The 21,958-nt window shown below is 36.3% G+C and overlaps 1 protein-coding gene across 2 annotated transcripts in view; it reads right to left on the reverse strand.

Annotated features, from left to right (window-relative positions):
- The window catches only part of DENND1B (DENN domain containing 1B), a 151,048-nt gene that overhangs the window by 33,205 nt on the left and 95,885 nt on the right, over positions 1-21,958 (reverse strand). For both annotated transcript variants that reach the window (XM_077182083.1, XM_054638328.2), the window contains 4 exons: positions 18,172-18,217; positions 16,560-16,661; positions 8,674-8,799; positions 650-751 (listed from right to left, as the gene is read on the reverse strand). In XM_077182083.1, coding sequence (XP_077038198.1) covers positions 650-751; positions 8,674-8,799; positions 16,560-16,661; positions 18,172-18,217 — 376 coding nt within the window. The remainder of the gene's footprint in view (positions 1-649; positions 752-8,673; positions 8,800-16,559; positions 16,662-18,171; positions 18,218-21,958) is intronic.

The following is a 21,958-nucleotide window of genomic DNA, read 5'->3' on the forward strand; positions in this document are numbered from 1 at the left end:
GGGGTCAACTGATGAAAAGAGAGAAGAGTTACAGAATAAAATCAAAGAACAAAATCCATTTCAAAGACTGTAATCAAACTATAACTGAGCTGTGCCCAGATATTCAACAATTTGTCCTCTATTAATTCAAATTCTGCTTTAAGAGATCAGTTAGAATACTGTTCAGGCCACCCCTATAGCTCAGGTTTGTGACATTCTCTGTGTGCATATTTCAAAAAGCCCAGCCAACAAAACTGCAGTTGCAGGGTGAATCCAGTTTTTAAATAAAGACCAGTGAATTCCAATTTAAGTTAAGCACTCTGCTGTTCAGGCTCTTTGGGCATGAACCAAGAGAGCTGAAAACGAAGTTCAACCATCAAGCTGGGAGATTCCTGATTTTTCTTGTTTAGTTGGGTTGCTGACTGGCTCTGAAGAGATGCTGCACTGGCTCTGCACCCTGGGGTTATTTTTTTGTTCAGTTTCACCACCACTCCTTTGAACTATAACTGCAGACATAAAAATACAACAAATCTGGGATGACTGTACCCAAAGTACTTGTATTTAGATTTCAGTCCAGACTTTTGTAGGCTGACAGAAAGGAAAATGTATTTTAACACAGATCTGTTTTAAGAGAAAATCCTTAAATATGGGCCATTTACACTCTTTATACCTGTTTAAACAGTTGAAGATTAACAGCTGTTTCCAGGAACTGCTTCGTTGTACTGGAACGATGCCTCACAAAACTATTCTCACAAAAAGTTATAGGCTCTCCCTAAAAAAACCAAACAGGAAAAGTTAGGATGGTGAGTGTACACATATACTGTAATTCAGTCCAAAAATATGTGTCTGCATCAAATTAATTATATATTTATTCTACCAAGACATGAGAAGATTGATAAATACATTGCTGATTTAACAGGAAATGATTGAAACGCACATCTATTTTACTTTTACACAAAACAAAGGCTACAAACTGAAACATGGTAATGAAAAAGGTCTGAACATTAACACTTAAACAATAAAACATATTCTCCCACATGGGAAAAGTGCAGAACCCTTGGATGATGAAAGAAGATAAACAAGTATTCATTGAAAAGTCAGACCTTGTTGCAAAAAACTGAAAACAACACTCATTGAAAGAAGGAGATGTTATTGAGAATCTTCATAAACAATCAAATTCTTCCCTCTGTTATTCCCTAATTTCATTTAAAATTTGCTGTCTTCAGTGTGCACAGACCACTGGATGCTCCTCCACTGAGGAGCATTTCTCCAGTTTTGTTATTCTTGTCCATACTTTGTGATAGAAGCTATCTGGCATAACTGGACAAGTAATTATGAAGTTTGTGTGGCAGTGAAGGTACACAATCAGATTTCACTGTAAAGCTGAAAGGCCTCTCACCCAAGTTTACAAAACCAAAATGATTACCAGGCTAGCAACAATTATCAAAGATCTCAAAGACACAAAACTTGGAATGCCACAGACTGCCCCACCCAAATCTACCATTTGAAATTTTACTACCCAGAAGCTACATCTCCAGTGCAATCCCACAACAGAATAAAAGATACCTCAGCCACTCAAGAAAGGCAGCTGCTACAATGATCTTCACAACAGCTCCAGCCACTTTAAAGACAAATTTAACGGCCATGATCACCCCAGCTTTGTGCTCCTAGTACTGTTTAGCTCCAATGGTACATGGCACTTCTGCATTTGCCCATCATTCCAGCTGACTGCAGGGAGCTCCTTCCAGAGTGTCACCAAGCACTTTCTCCAGGAGACTTAGCTGAGTTTTCTGGAGCAGCTGTAAATAATTTTCAACTGTTCCTTACACCTTGTTTTTCAATGGCTCAAGTGTGACCTAAGGCAATGTTGCAGTAAAACCACTGTGATGTAATTTTAAAATCTATTCTTATACTATCAAAAACTTCCCTTTTCCCAAAATCTTTCTTTTCTTTCCAACTCAGCAAAGTATTTAAGTACAACAACAAGTCTTGCATCCTTACTTCTTTATGGAAGCTCTGATTTTAAAAAAGTTCTCTCACTGGAAGAACTTGAGTCTTAGATTTGCACAATCACTGCCCTGTCCCAGGGTAGCTGAGTGTTCTGAAACACAAACCCAGCTCAGTACAATACACAGCACTGTGTTCATCAAATCTCCAGAAGCATTCAAGTTATTCCCCCAACTCATCCCAAAATAGCTGATGAACATTCTACACATGCAGGGCATGCTGGATCTGCCAAACAGCCTGAAATATTCGCAGTACTTTAAATGGCACTGCCTTCCTGACCCACTTTGCATTAGATATTTATTCTTGAGCTCCTAAAGACTCTTGTCTTAAGAAGATGACCCCAAGCTACTTAGCAAATCAAAGTGCATCAAAACAAATGGAACAGTCACATGGTGGTATAAGACACAGTGCTCCTGAGGGCAGACTCTCTTCTCAGTTCTGTTGCTCTTCCAAGAAATTTCAAGGCAGCAAATTAAAAGAACTCCCTATATATACATACACACGCACACACACATGTATCATATTTATTTAATTATTTGATGTTGTTACACAAAGGAAGCACTTCTGGAAATACAGAGGCTTTATAGGAGTGCAGCTCTGACTAGATGATGGCTCATGACATGCATTAAATTAAGGTATAAAGAGAGAAAATATTTTCAAAATAAACTATTTAATAAAATAAAAACTAAGCTATGCTTCCCTGTGCCAGTCTCCCAGTTCTCCTGGGATAGATGAAAAAGGAGAGGTTATCTCCCTACAGGAGAGAAAACAGGCATGCTGGCTCTGCCCTTTCACACCAGCCAGGGAAGAGAGAGCAGCCAGCCAGTTCTCCTGATGGCACTGCTTGTGGTGGAGCCTTCTAAGAGAACACCAGGAAACGATAGTTCAACACTCCTTTTTAGTGCATGGCTGTAATATTTTCCCAAATACTTTCCTTTAGTCACTGAATGTTTCAGATACCTAGTAAGAATGCATGCACTGGTGCATCTGTTCCCTTATCAGTACAGCTCAGACAGAACAACCAAAGCTATTTCTTTGTTGAAAATTCATTTAATTCTATAAGGAGTTCACATCCAAATGTCATACATATTATTTCAACGTGCTGACTGTGAGACTGATTTAAAAATTTGAGTAGGTTTAAAGCTCCTACCTGTTCAGCACATGAAAATGAGAAAATCTGTTGAAACCTGCAGAAATTCCACATGGAAGGTTTCTCAGGGTATCTGTGGTAACTTTAATGAAATTGCATTAAATAACACAATTAACTCCTAGCTCTTTTATTTGTTCAAGGTTCTCACCAACAAAATTGTTTTCCAAATCTTCAAGATTGTTACTGCAAACACAAAGTCTTTTGAAGTGCTATTTAACAAGTGAATTATTGAATTACTATAAACAAAAGCAGCTCTCAATGTTTTCATACATAAAGCTTGTACCATTCCTGTTTCAGCAAATACAGCTGACTACCTTTAGAAAGAGAGTTTTGGAGGAATGCTGCACTGATATTTAACTGCTCAGCCATCAGCTGGCCCCTGTTGTATTGATCTACAATGTACTTTCAAAACAAGTTCGATCTAAGCCCAGTGGGGATTCTGTACTGAAAAGTAGACAGCTAATACTCACACCAAACAATCTATGCCCAAACATGATATCTGTCCTTCTAACAACAGTTGCTATAGAATTTTCTTCCCCTTTCATAGCTTGCCACACACAGCAGGAATTTCTGAGTCTAAGCTACATTCACATTTTAAGCAAGCTATTTATACAGACCTCAATGGAACATGAAAACTGAGCTAAACCAGTGTGATCATTTTAAAGGAATGAAAACCCCTAGATTAGAAGGTGTGTTTGTGCTTTCTAAATCTAGTGGTATTTAACTTGAAGAAGTAAAAATACTTTTTTATTGCAGAAAACACTGCCTCACTCTAGCATGACTCATCCCAACTATTAATTCTACAGCAACAATTAATATAATTTCATTTTGATATTAAAATTCCTCTTCTTAAAAATTTCTGTCAGAACATTCAGACATAATGGCCGAGGGGTAACTGAGCATGTGCTGTGATTCTTCTCAGGAAGGTACCATTACAAACAAATTTTTCCAAAATTTGTAAATTTCTTGCAATCAGCCAAAAAACCCAACAAGATTCAGATACACTGATATTTCTTATTTTAGGTATAGTTAAACTATACCTAAAACCAACTCCTATTAGCACAGTATCTACATTCAAAAAAGGACCAATAACAGTCCTTGACACAAAAAAAAAAATTATGGTTTTCAGCATGTAAAATAGAATTCTTATAGAAATCAAATAAATAGTCAAACAGGTATTACAAAGGGTGGTTCTGGATTTAAACACCAATGATGTTCTGCCATTTCATTACTGTATGCTGCTGTACTTTTTCTACCTAACTCTTGGGGGAAAGGTAAACAAGTCAAAATCCCCCATTGCAAGAGATATCTGCAATTTTGAAACTCAATTATAATCATTTACTATCTCCTCACCCTCAAATAATTCAAGTGCATTCTGAATCTCAATTTTTTTTTCCAATATAAATTTTATTTATTTTCTTGTATTATTCTGATTCATTGTAATTGAATACAACATCTGTTGGACAGCTGAAGTCACTGCTTGTCAGTACTGGCCCAAAGCATCCATTTAACAATCAATTAAAGAGAGGTCTGACAGGCTGTGCCATCTTCACCATGAAGGTAATCCTGGTTATCCTATTCCCCCCCTGAACTCCTACAGCTGAACATTCCAGAGCAAGCCAGCAGCCTTTGCTCTTCATTTCATTTCTGATGAGTGATGTTACAGCCATCACAACTTGAAACCAAGCTGTTCTGGGTTTATTTCTTTTAACATCCAGAGCTTCAAGGCCTTTATCCCCAAAAGAAGGGAAATTATTCTCTATCATTCAAATATTGTTATATTCAATCTTTTTCTACTCCTTCTCTGTTCTCTTATCTACCACTCCCTCTCCAGACATAGACTGGGACAGACAATAGAATTCTTTTAAAGAATTCTTTATGTCACATATTATTTTATTAACTGATTATATTGCATATGATTAATGAAAAACATGTACTAGCTTTTGCCTTCATCTGCCCATGGACATGCAGGAAGAACGTGTAAAGTAAAATAGCTGGGAAAAACACAACATCACACAACCCTGATAACAAAATGACACAAACTTCACAACTGCCCTATTTGTGTCTATGTCCCACCTATGCCCTCAATTCTGAAACATGGAACATGCAGCATTATCCAGGAGAAATCCCCAAAAGCTGGACTACTCAAAGAAATTAGGAGCAACACAAGGTTCAAGGCCAAGTTGTGAGCACTCAAAGTAAACAATGTCTCAAAATGGATTGCAGTCCTTTATGTGAAGGAGACCATATACAAAACTATTATAATTCACCATTCCATTGATAATACTTTTTTCTGGATTATTTTTAGGTCATTTACCAAATGACACTAAAGAAATTTTTTCAATCATCCCCACAAACCATGTGTGAGATGGATTCCTTCTGGATTAAACTAAAGCAGAGTTCCAGCTAGTCATGGGTATTCAGCATTCAACACCAGACTAGAACCAGAACCCCAGTGAAGGCAGAAATGCACACTGTGTGAATGTCAGGTCCTTAGCACTAGCTGGGCTGCTTTGCTCTACAGATCCACTCCTATTACACAATATTTGCTAATGTAAAGTAGCATATTAAAAAGTACTCTTAACAGTTATATCAATGTGACAGGTTAATTTAGTAATGATTAAATCAGAAAAAACAGCTATTTCTTCTTTTCTTTTACTGGATTAAGTGTTTCATTATCATTTAATATGCACAAAAAATTATTATAAACTTTCCCTATTACATGTCATATTTCCTGTCTGTATTGGAGTAGTCAGATTTTCCATATGGTCCTTTGGAGGCCCACGAACTCTCTGCAAGACCCCTGAAGATTCCCATTTTGCCTTTCACCAATCATTTTTTTCAATAATTGCTAGACGTTTGTCCAAGACATATTGCTATACCGGGGAGAATCTGTCCTGTGCTGCAAACAAACAGTTGCACAGAATGAGTGTTCAGTGTGATGAACAGCGTTTGGAGTGAAGTGTTGGATGAGTACAGACACTATTAAAGCTGTTCTTTACTCAAAGTGAATATTAATGACAGTTGTTTCATGTTTCAAGTTGAAATCATACAGGACACACTGTTGCAAGGAAAATAGTTCACTTAGACATGTTTTTCAACTTTCAAGCAATTGATAACTGTCCAAATACATTATTTTATTTTTCACCAGGAGGTTTGTGATCCTCAGAAATGTACTCCAAAACACCTCAGATCTTGATTTTGAAAATATAAGTTTATTTATAGCAAAAGTATTTCAAATATATATGGAAAATATTTTTATTTAAGTGTTATCCCTACAAACTTTCTACATAAATACTACTTGAGTTCCTGAAAGAATGTAAATTCAGTCTGTAGCTGTGGTTTAAATTACCTTATTAGACCTGGCACCACAGATTCCAAAACAAAGGGAAATATTTTCTTTGCAATAGCAGTTATCAAGATTTGACACTCTTGACAAATATTCCTAATACAGCCAAATGTGATTTGATTTTTTTCAGCTTTCCAATTCACAATGGAAAACGCAAATTCAGAATGAGCTGATTAATCATACGAAATCTTCTTAATTTCTACTAATCCAGAGTGAATTAAACTTTTCTTTCACAAAAATACTGTGAAGTACTGAATTAGTTAAGATTATGTGAATGCTGCTCAAAATAACAGTTACAAGGGGGCTTTATTTATTTTTAAATATGCTTTGTCTTTGAACAACTTGATATCAATCCAAGATATGCTAGTATTTGCCAGCAGACTTCTGCCTGCTAAGATATTTTGAAATAACTTGTCTTTAAGAAAAAAAAATCAGGCCACAATGGTTTCATAAATATCTTTCTTATATGCAATCAGTGGAGCCAAACCCAGATAAATCTGCAAAAGAAAATAATGCAGAAAGAAAGACTTCAAAGGTCATTTTGACAAATGTTTGCCAGCTGAAATGATGCACAGTGCACTGTTTCCAATACAGTGCAAATGTAGATCTCAGATATGCCAACAGCTAAACTGAAATAAAATGGGAATCAGTTAAAAGGAGAGCTCACTTCAAAAGAGATGCTAACCAGGTTGCTAAAAAACTTGCACTCTCAGTTCCACATTTACCAAAACAAAGGACTGACAGAAGCTTATTTCTGGTCAGACTAGAGCTAAGGACATAAGCAGACTGACATCCTTCTGTTTGCACATATCCTAAGTGTCCAAAAGACACTTTTTGACTGAACAGCTCTTACTGCAAGCTGCCATGAGTTGGCATGGACTAGTGTCCTCACCTTAAGACTAAGGAGAGAACTACATTCAGGTGATGGCAGAATGGAAAAAAGGATAACTATCTGTGTTGTTGAAATGATTTGTTTTACTGAAACAAGCAGTGTGTTGAAATCCAGTGATTTCTAAAACAGGTGCAGCCCTTTCTGTATGAAATGCAAATGGGATTTCCATATTGTAAGCGAGCTGCTAAACACCAGCCCATGAACTAAAGCTGTACATGACTGCATGTCTGCCCAGGTTACCTGCCCTCTCACAACAGTGGCTCTCAGAGACAGCTTTGCAGCTGCTCTGCAAAATGCCCACGGCACAAAAGACTGCCTGGAAGAGAACCACTTGGGGAGAAGGAAAATCCAAGGGCCAAACTCTATTTTAAAGATCCCCCCAGTGAAGCCCTCTTCTGGAATTAATAACTATCCTATCCTTTCCATCAAGGAATACCATAGCTCCTCAGAGTGCTCTTACCTCCAAACAAATACCCACCCATGCTCCACACACCTACCAGCTTTACTAACTTGACTCCTCAAGTGAGGATGATTTTCTCCTGTCAAATTGGAATTTATCTGAATCCATCAGACAACCAAACATCTGATCCTCAGAATTCGATTCACTCAATGTCATTTCAGTGCATTTGATCAAAGCAACCACTACCAGTAGTTTGCAAGAAAAATAATCTGGACTGATGGATGAAATTAATCTCTAAGATTTTTCTGATTAATTATCTCCAACTCAATATGTATCATCTCATTATTTAGAAATTATGAAAGCTCATAAAACATTAATCAACTGAATACCAGCAAAATGTGAAAAATACAAATTCTGAGGTTCTGATGAGATGAAATGGGTTTTCATTTCTCCTGTCTTCCAAGTGTAATCAAGGTAAGTATATAATAGAGAGATACATGGTTTGGCTCATATGTGGCTTCTGCCAGGAAAGAAGCTTCTGCCCTCCAGCACAGCAAAACCTTTGGAAAACCGATGGAGTCTGAAAGGCACAGCCCCTTCAGTTCTTCACCACATTAAACCATGTGAGCTCTGTGTGAGCAGCTTCACTAATAAAATCTGATTTTATACTTAACAAAGAACAAAATTGATACAAATAAGAAAATATCTGACTTTGGATGAGTATTTTCAGCTCAATTCACTGTTGAGAGATGGTGGTATCTTCCAATTCCTTAGCACAGAGTGAAATTTAAAACAGACTACTCCAGACCAGCATAAAACATTTCACATTTTCCTTGAAAGAATGAGACCCTGCTCTTATAAATTCAAGGAAAAAAGCAACAGGGCAGCCATCTTACTGGTTTGTATCTCAGTGCATCTCTGTAGGATCCGAAGAGCGCTGCCTGTGCCCGAAGGAAGGCCTTGGCCACTCCGTCGCCCGTAGCTGTCGACTGCTTTTTCAGTTTATTTTTCAAGGCCGAGACCTGCGTGACAGAGTGGAACAGTTAAATTAACACCTCAGAAATTGGTACAGCGAGGTATGAACCCAATCAGCAGGCAAACCATGGTGTCTATAGGTCAGCCAAAAATTCATCCTCCTCCTTGATAGCTTATCTTTTTAACTGCAAGGAGCACCTGCTGGCCTGTTAATTGAAATGAAGGCAGGGGATGATGGTAGAGTGCTAATGCAGATTGGTTTATGCTCTCTTTTTTTTCCCAAGGCCTCTTGACATAAATAAGCTTAATTATTTTACAGTAAAATGCATGTGAGTCACTTCATTGCAGATTTTTGTTCCAGCATAATATGTATTTGCTTGCTTGAATGTAGACAGTTGGATCTGTTTTACTTAAGCTATGAAGGCTTATTTTTAAGGACTCTTAATGGTCACTTAGTAGTCAGTGCCAAGGAGTATCTCTTATTTTAGGTCAAATTCCTAGCTTATATCATTTACCATGCAACATGGGAGTACCCGCTACCAGACAAATAGTTGAGAAAAGTTTTTTGTAAATTCGGTGTAACACTGCCTACAGAATTGTCCTTGAAGATAAATGTGAAAGGGAAGAAAAAAAACCCAGTAATTAGGAAGTGCCTGCAGTTTAGAAGAAAAAAAGACCATTCTGATTATAGTGCTTGACTTTCTAAAGGAGGTTTCTGTTTTTTACTTGGCAAATAACAACCACTGGTTAGACAGAATTAGAGAAAAACAAAAAAAGAAAGGGGGGAAGTTTTAATTTAAGTGACTGCTACTTCAACATATTTTGGAGGAAAATCATATAATTCTGGAATTATTACAAGATATGTGGAATTATACACAGATACAGTCTATACTCTCCTAATTTCCATCATGAGGGACATCTGGAAAATAAGTCAACTCTACTTACATAGAATACACATTTCTACATCCCTTTGTATTGCCATGTCCCCAACAGAGCATTATTTAAGTCTCTAAATGAAGTAACATTCTGAGTTACTATTTAAAAGAAATATTATAAATACAAGTTTATCACCAAAACAGCTTTCATTCTTTTGGAAATATATGCAAGAATGAGCATCTTTTTGTTTCTTTATGCAAGCAGTCCTGACTGCTCTTGTAGATGATGATTGTAATTGAAGTGTCAACCTAATTAACAACTAAACTTTGAATAATGCTAATGAGAACTGAACATGGCATCAGAGAAAAGACCAGCTCTACAGGTGATAAACCTTCACAGTAGTGACATTTTCCAGTGTAAAGTCACAGTTACTGTGATCTGATCAAAGAGAGAGACCCCCATTGGGTCCAATTATAACTATAGTTTGGAAAAAAAAATTATTGAGTTATGATGTTCATAATCTATGCAGAAAGGCCTTTACAGTATAGGTCTTTTCCCCATAGCTGTGATCTTTTCAATTTATATCCAAGCTCCACAGATCTAGATAAAAGTTTTGAGCCTGATTCGTTTAGCCCATGGAAAGCACACACCAAGGCTCATTTACGTTCTTGCCTTACACCTCAAAAGGAAAAAAAAAAGTACAAGTCCAAGTACAAAAACCGGTTAAGAAGTTCAAGGTTGAAAAAATAAATGCATGTCTTGGATTTGTGGTTTGATTTTTTTCTTTTGTTCTGTATTGTACAATTATTTTACAGTTGTAAAAAATAAGACTTCATTGCAGGGAAAATAAATGCATACAAGGAAGACCTGCCTATAGACAGTAGCACAATTTGACTAAAATAAAAGCAATACCATTAATTCGACAAGAACTGTCACCGCTAAAATTTTGTCTCTGTCAAGACAGGCAAAGCATCTTCTCAATGTAAGGGAGGGAAAAGCATCTTCTAAATGTAAGGGAGGGAAAAGATAAAAAAATCTCTAGACTCTTTTAAATCTACATTCTTCTAAATTGTACCTTCTGATTCTGGGGAAATTATGGCAGATGATAGGACAGGTTAAGAGAAGAGGGAGGGTAAAGATAATGCAGAGCAGAGGGATTACACAACCAAATGAGGAACATGAATGAAAAAGGTATTTTCTAATTTTCTCAGTTCAGGCAGACCCTAAGCACCCTACTGCAAATTTGATTAACAGGATGCTTTAGGCAAAAAATGTGCTAAAAAGAACAGCAGAAAACAACCAATCTCCTGCTCTGCTAGTGTGTTATTAGCTCAGCATTATTAAGACCCTCCAATGGCTGGCAGTTTGCAGGCAGGCACCCTAGACAAATACACATCTTTGTGTGCTGTCCTGGAGAGAGTTTGAGCCTCAGAAAGGCAATGCCAGAATTCAAAGGCGAGAAGAGCTCCATCAGATTATTCTGCAGAAGAACCAGGAGCGTGGTGCTCTCAAGAAGAAGTCTGCAGAGATCATGGGAGCCACAGCTGTGTGTGAGCACAGCCCTGATGTGCCTGCTGTCCCCAGCAGGACCCTGGCTGGAGACCTCAAAGTGCCCCTGGGACCTGCCATGGCGTCCTCCAAGCTGAGGCCAGTGAACACACAAGAACAGGACCGTGCTCAGTCAGGGCTCAGCCCAGGCACACTTGGGTAGGCTGATGGCAAATTCTCCCAGTTCCACATGTGAATCAAAGTCAGAGTGACAATGCAGTTGCTACAGCCAGGATAGCAGGCACAGGTAAGAGACAGGGTGCACTGATCTCCTTGGAAGGACCTGGTACACAGCAGGATTGTGATTGCTTACATCCATGCACCTCAAACCAAGGAAATGTGAGACCCCTTTGGGTGACATCATTAATAGCACTTGAAATTATTTTAAAATTATACTATTCTGACACCAACCAAAAAAAACAGCAAGCAGCATCTGTATCAAAATCTTTTCTTCATTTATATTTCATATTTTATATTTTAACTCATTTACCTAACTATGATTAAGAATGCTAAACCTTTTTTCTTTTGTATCTCTCTTGCAGAAATAACCTTTTACATAGTTTAAAAATAAAGAACTGCAAGAAACAAACTGCAGGGGTTAGAATGCTGGTAAAATTTATTCCTGAAAGACACCAGTGATCCGCTGCAGAAATTGTATTATTAATTTACACTAGAAGCAAACTGTTTTTATCTTCTCCTAGCAACAGTTTCTCATAGGAAGGTGACTTCATTGGACTGCTAAACTGCCAGTGAAGAGCAATCAGAACTTCAGAAAGGTCTAAATCAATACAATAGTTTTTCAAAGATACAAATGAGACTGATGTGTAATTAAGTTATCTAAAATGCAGAAATACACTGTGTTGATCATTGAAGCAAAAAGTAGAATTTATTTAAATGGTTACGCATACATCCTTTCTAGGTCTCCTAAAATCTAAATATCTGATAGACAGAAAATATGACTAATACCTCTTCAATATCCATGTGAATAGAAGAATCATATATAAATTTAAACACATATAGAAGAATAATGTTGTATTTGATTGTTATCTGAGAAATACAGAACCATACGCTGGAGTTCTGAAGGACTATTAGATCTCTGGAAAAATATATCCAGTTATTTCTCTGGTATTAGCAACACTTCTTATGTTTTGAACTACTTTTTGTTGTTCTCCATCAGATGATACCACTACAAAAGTAAGTAGAAGGTCACTCTTAAAAACAAGAAAGTAAGAGAAGATCACAGAGAAAAGGAACAAAACAAAAACCTCAAAACAAACCAGAGTCTGATATTTAAATCACCATTTCTAGTAAAGGGCTTCTGTGTATTTGAATATTATCTATACACAGAGGATTAGGCATCTCAGGGAGACCTCCAGCATTTAATAAAAATGTCCTCATTTAGACAAAAACAGCTACTTAAATGCAAATGTTTTCAAAACTAGCTGTACTTTTCCATCTCATATGCTAGCTTCTAAAACTATCTCAAGGTTCAACAGAATCTCAACTCTAAGTTCACAATAAATAGTCATTTCATAACACTGCAAGCACTGCTGACTGCGGAGTTTCTAAATATATTTTTGTATACTTTCTGATGGAAAAAACCATCATAAATTATGCTATTTATATTTTGAAAAAAAAATCTTTTTAATTGCACTGTTATACTTTGACTTTAATTTCTTTGTAATACCATTAATCATCGTATTTTACAAAATAATTTGCACTCCCAGTAATCGCTGCATAAAGTAACCAATTTTTTACATGAATTACAGCCTAATTCTCAAATGCTACTTTAGAACAGCAATGTTCATATGCCAAATTTACGGTGTTATAATCCTCTAAATTCAGGAATCTCAAAACTAAATCTCTGAAGTCCAGTTTACATTCTGTACTGCATCACAGTGTGTAGGTAGCAGGCAGTACAAACACTGCACATCTTTTAACAGCTCTGTAGCTTTTGCAGTTGACAATATTTAACCACCACAGAAGAAGCTAAAAGACTATAAAGTCTGTTGTCTTCTGAAGATCATATTTATAAAAGTTCTGCTCAGTCTATGATTTCAAGTCATTGAGACTTGGTTGCTAGAAGTGATGCTGTCAATTCTGCAAGCTGTTTAGGAAAGTGCTCACATCTGAGCAAAGGAGAAGTCTTTATGCCAGAGTTAAGTGCAAGCAGGTATTGCAGGGTCAGGCCCAAAATTTATAAATTTCAGTCTGTGGTCACGTATGTTCTTCTAAGTGCCTTATATTATTAAAGTGGTGATCTCAGTATTATTATATTAGGAAATTTACTCCCAGAGAAGTAGCTCCTTACTTTCTTTTTTTTTTTTAATTAAAAAATAATAGACAAATTCAGAGTGAAATGATGAAATTTAAAAACAAGCTTTCTTGTCAGAAGAGTGAAAAAAGAGGGGCTTTCCCCCTTCCAAGAAAACAAAGGATTCCTGAAAGTCTTGCCCTGATTTATTCTTCCAATTTTAAATACCTTAGGAGTAGCGGAACTGCTACTGGCATGGTAGTATTTCTAACAGTCAATAAATCTAAAATATTATGTGTGAATATTGGAATGAAGCCATTAAGAAGATTACAGCATGCAACGCAGCAGAGGGTCCTCATGAAAAAAGGACTGGTAATTCAGGACAACTGTGACCACTGACCTTTGAACAGTCAAGACCACTGGTCAGTCTGACAGAATAATAGAGTTCACATGCATGGAAAGTCATCTAGCCTGTACCTATAATTTAAATGCTTAAGTGAATGATTTAAAAATGCCTTTAAATCTCAGTTAATTTATTATACAGTTTATTAGACAACGCCATAGAATAATGTTTCTTTCAATCTTAAATTTATCCTGAAAAAATTCATGATCAGAGCATATATACAAGGGTAAACCATTAAATACCTATGCTGTGAGGACATCATCAGGCTTATTGATCAAGAAAATAATTACTCTGTTCCCTCTGGACACAAGAAACAGTTTTAGAAAACTTGGAAAATACTGCATTTCTTTTGTTAGGCTGTTAACCAACCTGGAATCAATTTTTGAAAGGGACAGTAAGACTATAACTTCTTTTATATTTTCAGTTCTTCATTCTATTTTAATGCCTTTCAGAGGTACTCATTATATTTTTTCATCAGAAGTTTTACTACTTTTGTATGTATGCTTATGAGGTTTTTCTATATAAGTCAAAATGCTTCACACATGTATCTTTGACATTCCCTTTAATGTTTTAAGCCTGACTTACCATTTTGACTCTACACTCCTGTGCCTTATACTTTTCCCCAAGATGTCAGCAGCTGCACTGCCCCTCATGAATGCAAAAGGAGGACAAGCATTTTGTCACCTTATGAACCAAACACAGCCCTGTGCCTTTTGTTTCCAGGTTTTTCAACTGTAATTGTATATGCATTCCACCAAAATGTTTAATTAAAGTGCCTTACAGATTGAAGAGAAATAAGAGATGGGATTATTCAAATTAAAAGCTTCAGTATAAAATCCTCAAGTTCTGCAAGTAAATTTTGCATAGAAACTGGCTTTTTTGTTTTATGTTAGATATGGAAAAAATATTTTAAGTCTAGTCTGTACACTTGGATAACCTAAGTTAAGATTTGCAGTAATAACATGCATATATTCTGGGAGAAAAGAAACTTCTAGAAGTAGGAAGATCTGTATCCCTATTTCCTTCATGCTAGCCTGCTTATTTAGAGATCATTTTGATATGCACCTGTAAAACACATGACAAGTGCCTCTTATTGCACAAAGATCCATTTTGGCCGTTCAAAGGACCTCCAGCTGTAACTCCAGTATCTCATGGAATATGATGCCTAATTCTCCATTCCACATCCAGCTATTATTTAACATGCAGGCCTTCATGACATTATAATATCAACCCTGTTCACTCAGTGGAAGTCCAGTTAAAGCTCCTGACACATCAGGAAATGACTCTTTCTTTATTTAACATGTTATACTCTCAAATGACAGAGTACAGTCAAAGTTACTGTATATATGCTTGTGCATGTATCCATGCATATGTAAATCACAAAACATCACAAAAATATACAAAATTTAATAATAAATATGCTAATGTAAACCAAAGAACATCATAATAATTTTTATAGTCTTTTACATTTCTGAACTACAGTTGATACAGAGTCCAAAGACTGACCAGATGATCTCTAAAAATGTTTAGACTTATTTTTAGATCATTAAAATCAAAGGGCAGTGTCACGAATGCTATCATCAAGAGTTTGACTTCTATTGTACTAAATATATACAAATTATCAACAGTAACAAAAGACACAGTATGCCACCATAGGATATTACTTTGATTACGACAGGGGTATTTTATGATTTACAATTTCAGAAAATGTAACTCTTTGATTTCATATTTTGATATAAAATTCTTTGTCTTGACAACTATTTGTGACAGCTTGTGCATCTTTAATTGAATAATGAAAACAGTGGTTTCACAATTATATTCTTTTAGAGCTCTACTGGGAAAAACAAGATAAGTGAATTTTGTGACTGTTTAAAATGATACACAGAGTATGTTCTCCTATAGGCAATAAAAAAAGAAAAAAAAAAAAGCAAAAAAAAGCGGGGGGGCACCCTCTGCAAGATCAAAGTCCAGAAAGAACTGGCACTTAATTTATCATCCTTTACAGACAAAAGACAGCTTTCGTCATTTCAAAAGGATCAGATGTCTTTTATGACAAACTGGGTTTGCAGTTTAATTTACAAATAGAATTCTAAGTAAGCAGTCTTTGCTCTGCCAAAGCAAATGACAAACAGTATAGGTTTTCATTCACGCAGCCCTCAGCAGGATAGAAGAGATTAAAATAAAACTGAAATAATTTAGAAAAAACAAATAAATGTTTCACAAAGTTGAAGAAGATCAAAGCCTGAATTTTCTGACCCCAACTGTACAAGCATTTCTTATTATATTGACCAGTGCCATCAGATCATTAATTAAAAGGAAAGCGCTGGCAGGTGGCAGGGAAGCAGAAGCCGATAATTGGCCCCCTTCTTCTTTTTGCCTTCAAAAACTCTCTGGTTCTTTTGCAAGACATGCCACTAGGCAGACAGAAATGCCTACTTTGTAATATAATGATTAAGATGAGATGAAGAGACTCTTGCGTTTAAAGCAGCTCTGCCTAATGAATGCAGCTGGCTTTATAATTATGATCCTACTTTTACAATAAGGAATATGATGTTCCATTCAACGTCTCCTCAGCTGTCAAAAAGGTAAAAATCTCAAATGTAGGGGTCTGCACTAGGTGCTTTTCACCCCCTTATTCCTTTTACAGCAGTTAGCAAAAAGAGGCAAAAATAATTACGAGTAATTCAAGCACCTATATAAGAAAGAATGAAATGTCTAAGACTCACCACTTCACCAGGTAGGTTGTTCAGGTCATTAAAAGGGGTTTCTAGAGTGTTTGTGTCAACATTTAGCAAAACCACATCCTCCAGTGATCTATTTTTTACTCTCTGTTAGGAAGAAAAAAAAAATACTGAAAAACAATTTACTACGGTGTCCTCCTGAAGTACATTTTTCTTATACTGTGCTAAATTACAAATGATGATTTTATACAAAGGACAGTAATGGCAAAAAACAGTTGGAGCTTTAGATGTAGAATTTGGGAACTAGATACAGCATTCAGAGTAGCTTTTAAAAATACTTCCTATTTTTCAAACACTAAGGTTATATTAATAATCTCTGAAAGGCATTTATACAGAATGCAGTTGAATATATTGGATAAATACATATTGGAACTACACATACCTTGTAACATTTCATTCTCTCATATTTTTGTAAATCAGATAAGATATTAATCATATAATCAGATGAAAACCAGAAAAAAGTACAATTATTTGCAGATTAATGTAAGTACCAAGCATAGGATGCCTACTATTACCACAGAAAAATGGATAAAATGCTTTTTCATCAGTGTGCTTGGCTAGCAGCTAAGAATTAAACAATTTGTTCCTTTCAGGAAAAAGGGACAGAACTCTTTTCTATATGGTCCTACAATAATACATAATAATGCAGTGCAGGAAATAATTCCTGAAGGAACTGACTTCTTTTTTCAGGGCAGATCTTTCAGTTCCATTATTTCCTTATTGAATAAGAAAAAGCATCCTAATCAAGATATTACAACTGATGCATGCAGGTCATAATGATCTGGGAGCACAGAAGGCTGTGCCTGGAGTTGAGAAGTGTAGATGATATAGAAGGCTTTTTTTTGGAAAAACAGAAGTGCTGGTGGCTCAGGGAAGAACCCACCCCATCACCTTAGCAGATGTGAATTGATCCTTAGAAACTGCTTTAGCAGAAGTGCAAATCAAATAACGTTCCCAAATCAATTATCTACTCTGCATGATAATCAGATGGCACATGTAGGCTCCACAGCATAATCAAATGGTTATGGAAAAAGGCAAAACTATTTCTTACCCAGCTATAATGTACCAGTCAGCTGAGTTCTGCTGTGTTGCTTAATGTTCAAATCTGTAAAAGCCACCTCTTGTTTTTTGGCAAAAAATACCATTTCTAAATTAATAGGTAGAAATGTTATGGGATGTAGGTTAGATTCAAGTTTTCAGAGGGACAGGAACATAAATTATCTGGGAAATCACAGTAATGCCGAAATCTGAGTGACGGCGACTCCAAAATAAATTTTGCCTGTTCCTGAAAAATAAATTTTTCCTCATTATTGGGGAAATCTGATGCTAAAGTGCTAAAATGCAGGAAAATAGCTACCACTGAGCTATTAATAAGACAGAGAAAATCATGATGTAGAGCTACATGTCTTCCTAAAATACTTAAAAAGTAAGATTTCAATGTGTGACATTTTTTACTTAGCAAAGCATACGAAGCATAAATTTTGTAATTCTGCATGCTAAAATACAGGGATTTTTTCTAAAACATTTCCATTACAATTTTTTTTATGGCACACACACCTCATGCTTCCCAGTACACTGAAGAGGACAGTAAACTTACCTCTATCAAGCTTAAGTGGACGCCAATTAGATAAGGCATCGGTGCACTGAAGGAAAGGAGTGGAAAACATCAAGTTTTAAGTATAACACTAATGGAATATTTTAAATCTTGGCACATAAGACCCTAGTAGACAATCACTGTTTAAGACAGTATTAAATGAATACAGTTGTTACAGGAATGTTTACTAGACAAGGAAAATTTTGTTTTACTCTGCAGTGAGGATGACGACCAAATAAAGGATACTGCTGCAAACTATGAGGCATGAGCAAGGAGGCACCTCCAGACCTACTTCCAATAACTGACCACACTGAGCTAACCCAGCAGATGTTCCCAAATTGGGCTGGTTTTAAAACACCAGCTGGAGGACATGGTCTTGGTTACCATCACCACAGTGCAACACAAACATCATTACCACCAGTTTTGGTTTTGAACCCTCCCCTGGCAAGCCTTTGGAAGCTGTATAATATCCTATTTAACTCAAGATAATCTCCTTCCAATTCTCCTTTCCAATTTCCCTAAGACAAGGAACCATATTCTCCAAGTAGAACCATATTCTCCAAGTAGAACCATATTCTCCAAGTAGAACAAAGCTGCTGCAGTAAGACCTGCAGTATGCAAGCAAGAAACTGAATTAGGCTTATTTATCATGGTTACCTACAATCTTCTGTTCTGGCAACATCTGACCGAGAATATACTCAGTGTCCAGCACTGAAGGAAAAAACCTCAACAATCACCATGAGACTTTTGGGTACTGTGAGATTACTGACAATATTCACTCTCAGAGAAGTGAGCAATTTCACAGGCTGGTTTAGGCAACTCAGTGGGAAAGGAATCACTAACAGACCACAGAGGAAAAAAAACTAAATAAAAATAATCCCTGAAAAATAATGGAAGGCAAGATAACATACGAGGGTACACAACTCAGAGTAATTTCTCTCATGGCAATAATCTGATCACAGATCTGAGCCAGTGGCACTGACTGATTGGTGATTGACTTCCCAAGGATGGGGCAAGGTTTCACTGCATCAGTTCATGTGGTCTCATCCATTTGGTCCCACCTCTGGGACCAGAAAAAGCAATTCTCACCTGCCTACAACTACAGCCCATTTTAGAAAAATCTGTACACCCTATGGATTAGCCAATTGCTCTCATTAACAATGTCCCACAGGAGAGGATCAATGAAAAAAAAAAATCCAAACAAAAACCAACAAACAAAACCAAAAGCTCAGACTGACTGAGGCCCAAACAAGATTTCATGTTGTCTATGATATCAAAATATAGGTTTGCTGCAATTGCAAACTATCATGGCTTAAGGTTTCTAGGCAATGGGGCTTCCAAAAAGGAAAAGAGGCCTCTATTTTTCCACACATCTTTTTCTTAGCCCAATACTGACAAAATTTAGCACTTCCTGATGACTTCATCCAGGCTAATCCCTATGTCTTTGTGAACTAAACACAAATTACATGGAGTTGTAAACGAGTGTCACTCCAGAGCAGACACCCATATATATTCAGAGAGGATTTAAACAGCTTTAAACCATTCTATAGATTAAAGAATGATTTGTACTATGTAACATATTTAACCAAGCCACTAAGAATGATTATGGCTGACATGTTACTGAGAATTCTGCTGCAGAATATGCAGCAAAACAGATCCTCAGGTTCCTCCTACCAGGATATCTCAGTGCTACAAATAATGTGAACAGGCAAAACTACAGTGAAAACAAGTGCTATGTCATGTATGGATTTTATGCACACTTGTTTTCTCATACATCAACACTGTGCCAGTAGCTTCACCACGCCTGTGCTGACTTAAGATAGCTGATGATTTGCTCCATTAATAAATCTGCCATTAAAAAGGGAAGCATGTAGTTCTTTTCTCTACAGAACAAAGCAACAGCTACATCATTTCAATTTTGAAGTTAACAGAATAAAGCTACAAAGCACATCTTGAAAATGGATGAAATAAAAACTGCAGGCATGGAAAGTCAATTTAATTGTTTTCAGCAAAAAGTAATTTTCTTACTGCTGGATTCTGAAGCCTTAGCAGCAGAGGACTGTAATATGCACATGAAAATGCTTACTATGATACTACTGGGAGCTGCTATAGTGTTTTATCTTGCTTATGCATGTTATCACCAAAAATATCAATCAGTGGTATCACTGCCCAAAATAATTACTATGTTATGCAAAACATCCAAGTTAATTGGAAAATAATTGCCCCATTCTCACGAAAACAGACGTATGTATATCCTAACTCAGAAGAGTTAAAGATCTCATAAAGACCTATTGCAATTGCAACTCAAATTTTCTGATTGCATTACATTCTCAACAGAGCACCAGTATAACAGATGCTTTATCATCCACAGACAAAACTGGCATATATTCTAATATTGGGGATTCAGTTTGCCAAGATATTAGACAGAAATTTCATTAAATTAGCTTTCTTCTTCACAAAAAATAATTTTCTTCAAATATAATTACTGTATCAATGTTCAAACTTAATTTTTGTAACAGTTTTCTTGAAAACCAGCCACCCACTCCACTGAGTGCAACAGTCTCCTTTTACTTACTTAAATGTAGAAGAGAAATCAATTTTTTACGACATAATATAAAACTCAATTTTTTATGAACTGCACAGTGGATTTTTTTCTGCACCTACAATGAGTATTACTTTCTCAGCCTATATTTTGCTACCTTCTGGAAAAATAAATTTCTGACATCTCCTTTTTTGGATGGTCACTCCAGTTCTCACAGTGGAGCTCCCATAATGGCACTCCAGGCTGAGCTAAGCTCATGGAGGCACAAAGCCCCTCCTGAAGCCATGAACAGACCCTGTGCTCTCCCCTGGAGCCTGGCACTCACAGCCTGCCACTCCTCGGGGTGGTGCAGTCCACACTGACCCTCTGCTTTGGGCTACTCCAGCATCATCTCTTATATTAGGTCTAAATCCAGCCTGTAAATCAGGCAGCAGGATAGAAATTAATAGATTTTTTAATTAAAAAGGCAAGTGAAAGAATTGAAATCATTTTAACATAGACTTGTTTTCCTCAAAGATACATTTTTCTTTTTTCTTGCTTACAAAATGTACCAGTTAGGCACTTAATGTAATTTATCAAAGTCTAACCCCACAGAATTGCATCCTTTATCTTGATGACATTATGAAGATTCTTAGTCCAAGTAATGGAAAAAAAAAAAAGTGGATTTCTCTCAAAATATGCTATATGATTGATGTGCAAAAAAAAAAAGGTTACAGAATGAGGCCTATATTTAAATTAATAGATTTAAATGAATTTTATCTTTGTTTAAAAAAAGCCTTACTTCCACAGAATGAACAAATTATTCAATTGATATTCCCCTACTTCATATATTTGAATGCCATTTCAGGACAACACTAAGAAAATGAGACTTCATAGGAGACATTCCAAGAAGTCCAAGTGAAACAGTGACAATGAAATTTCTAGGCACGTTGAGCTAAAATGGCACTTTTATAAAATGAAATTTGCTTATAAAAATGACATAAAAAAGAGAAGTATGCAAAATAACTTTTGAATTCTTTTATTAATTTTAAATTGGCGTGATCCTGTTGGACTGCAAACTATGTCAGGCCTACTACAAACTTTGACCTTAAGAATTCATCAAGGTTTTTTAACTTGCTATATTATATACCTATGAGGAGAACATATATTTACTGTTAATACATCAGAACATGAAGAAAGCTAAGTCATTTATGTGTTTTTATTACATTTTTCCAACCTGTCTCACAAAAGAACCATTCAGATGAACAG

This window comes from Agelaius phoeniceus, chromosome 8 (genome assembly GCF_051311805.1).
Source record: "Agelaius phoeniceus isolate bAgePho1 chromosome 8, bAgePho1.hap1, whole genome shotgun sequence".
NCBI lineage: Eukaryota > Metazoa > Chordata > Aves > Passeriformes > Icteridae > Agelaius > Agelaius phoeniceus.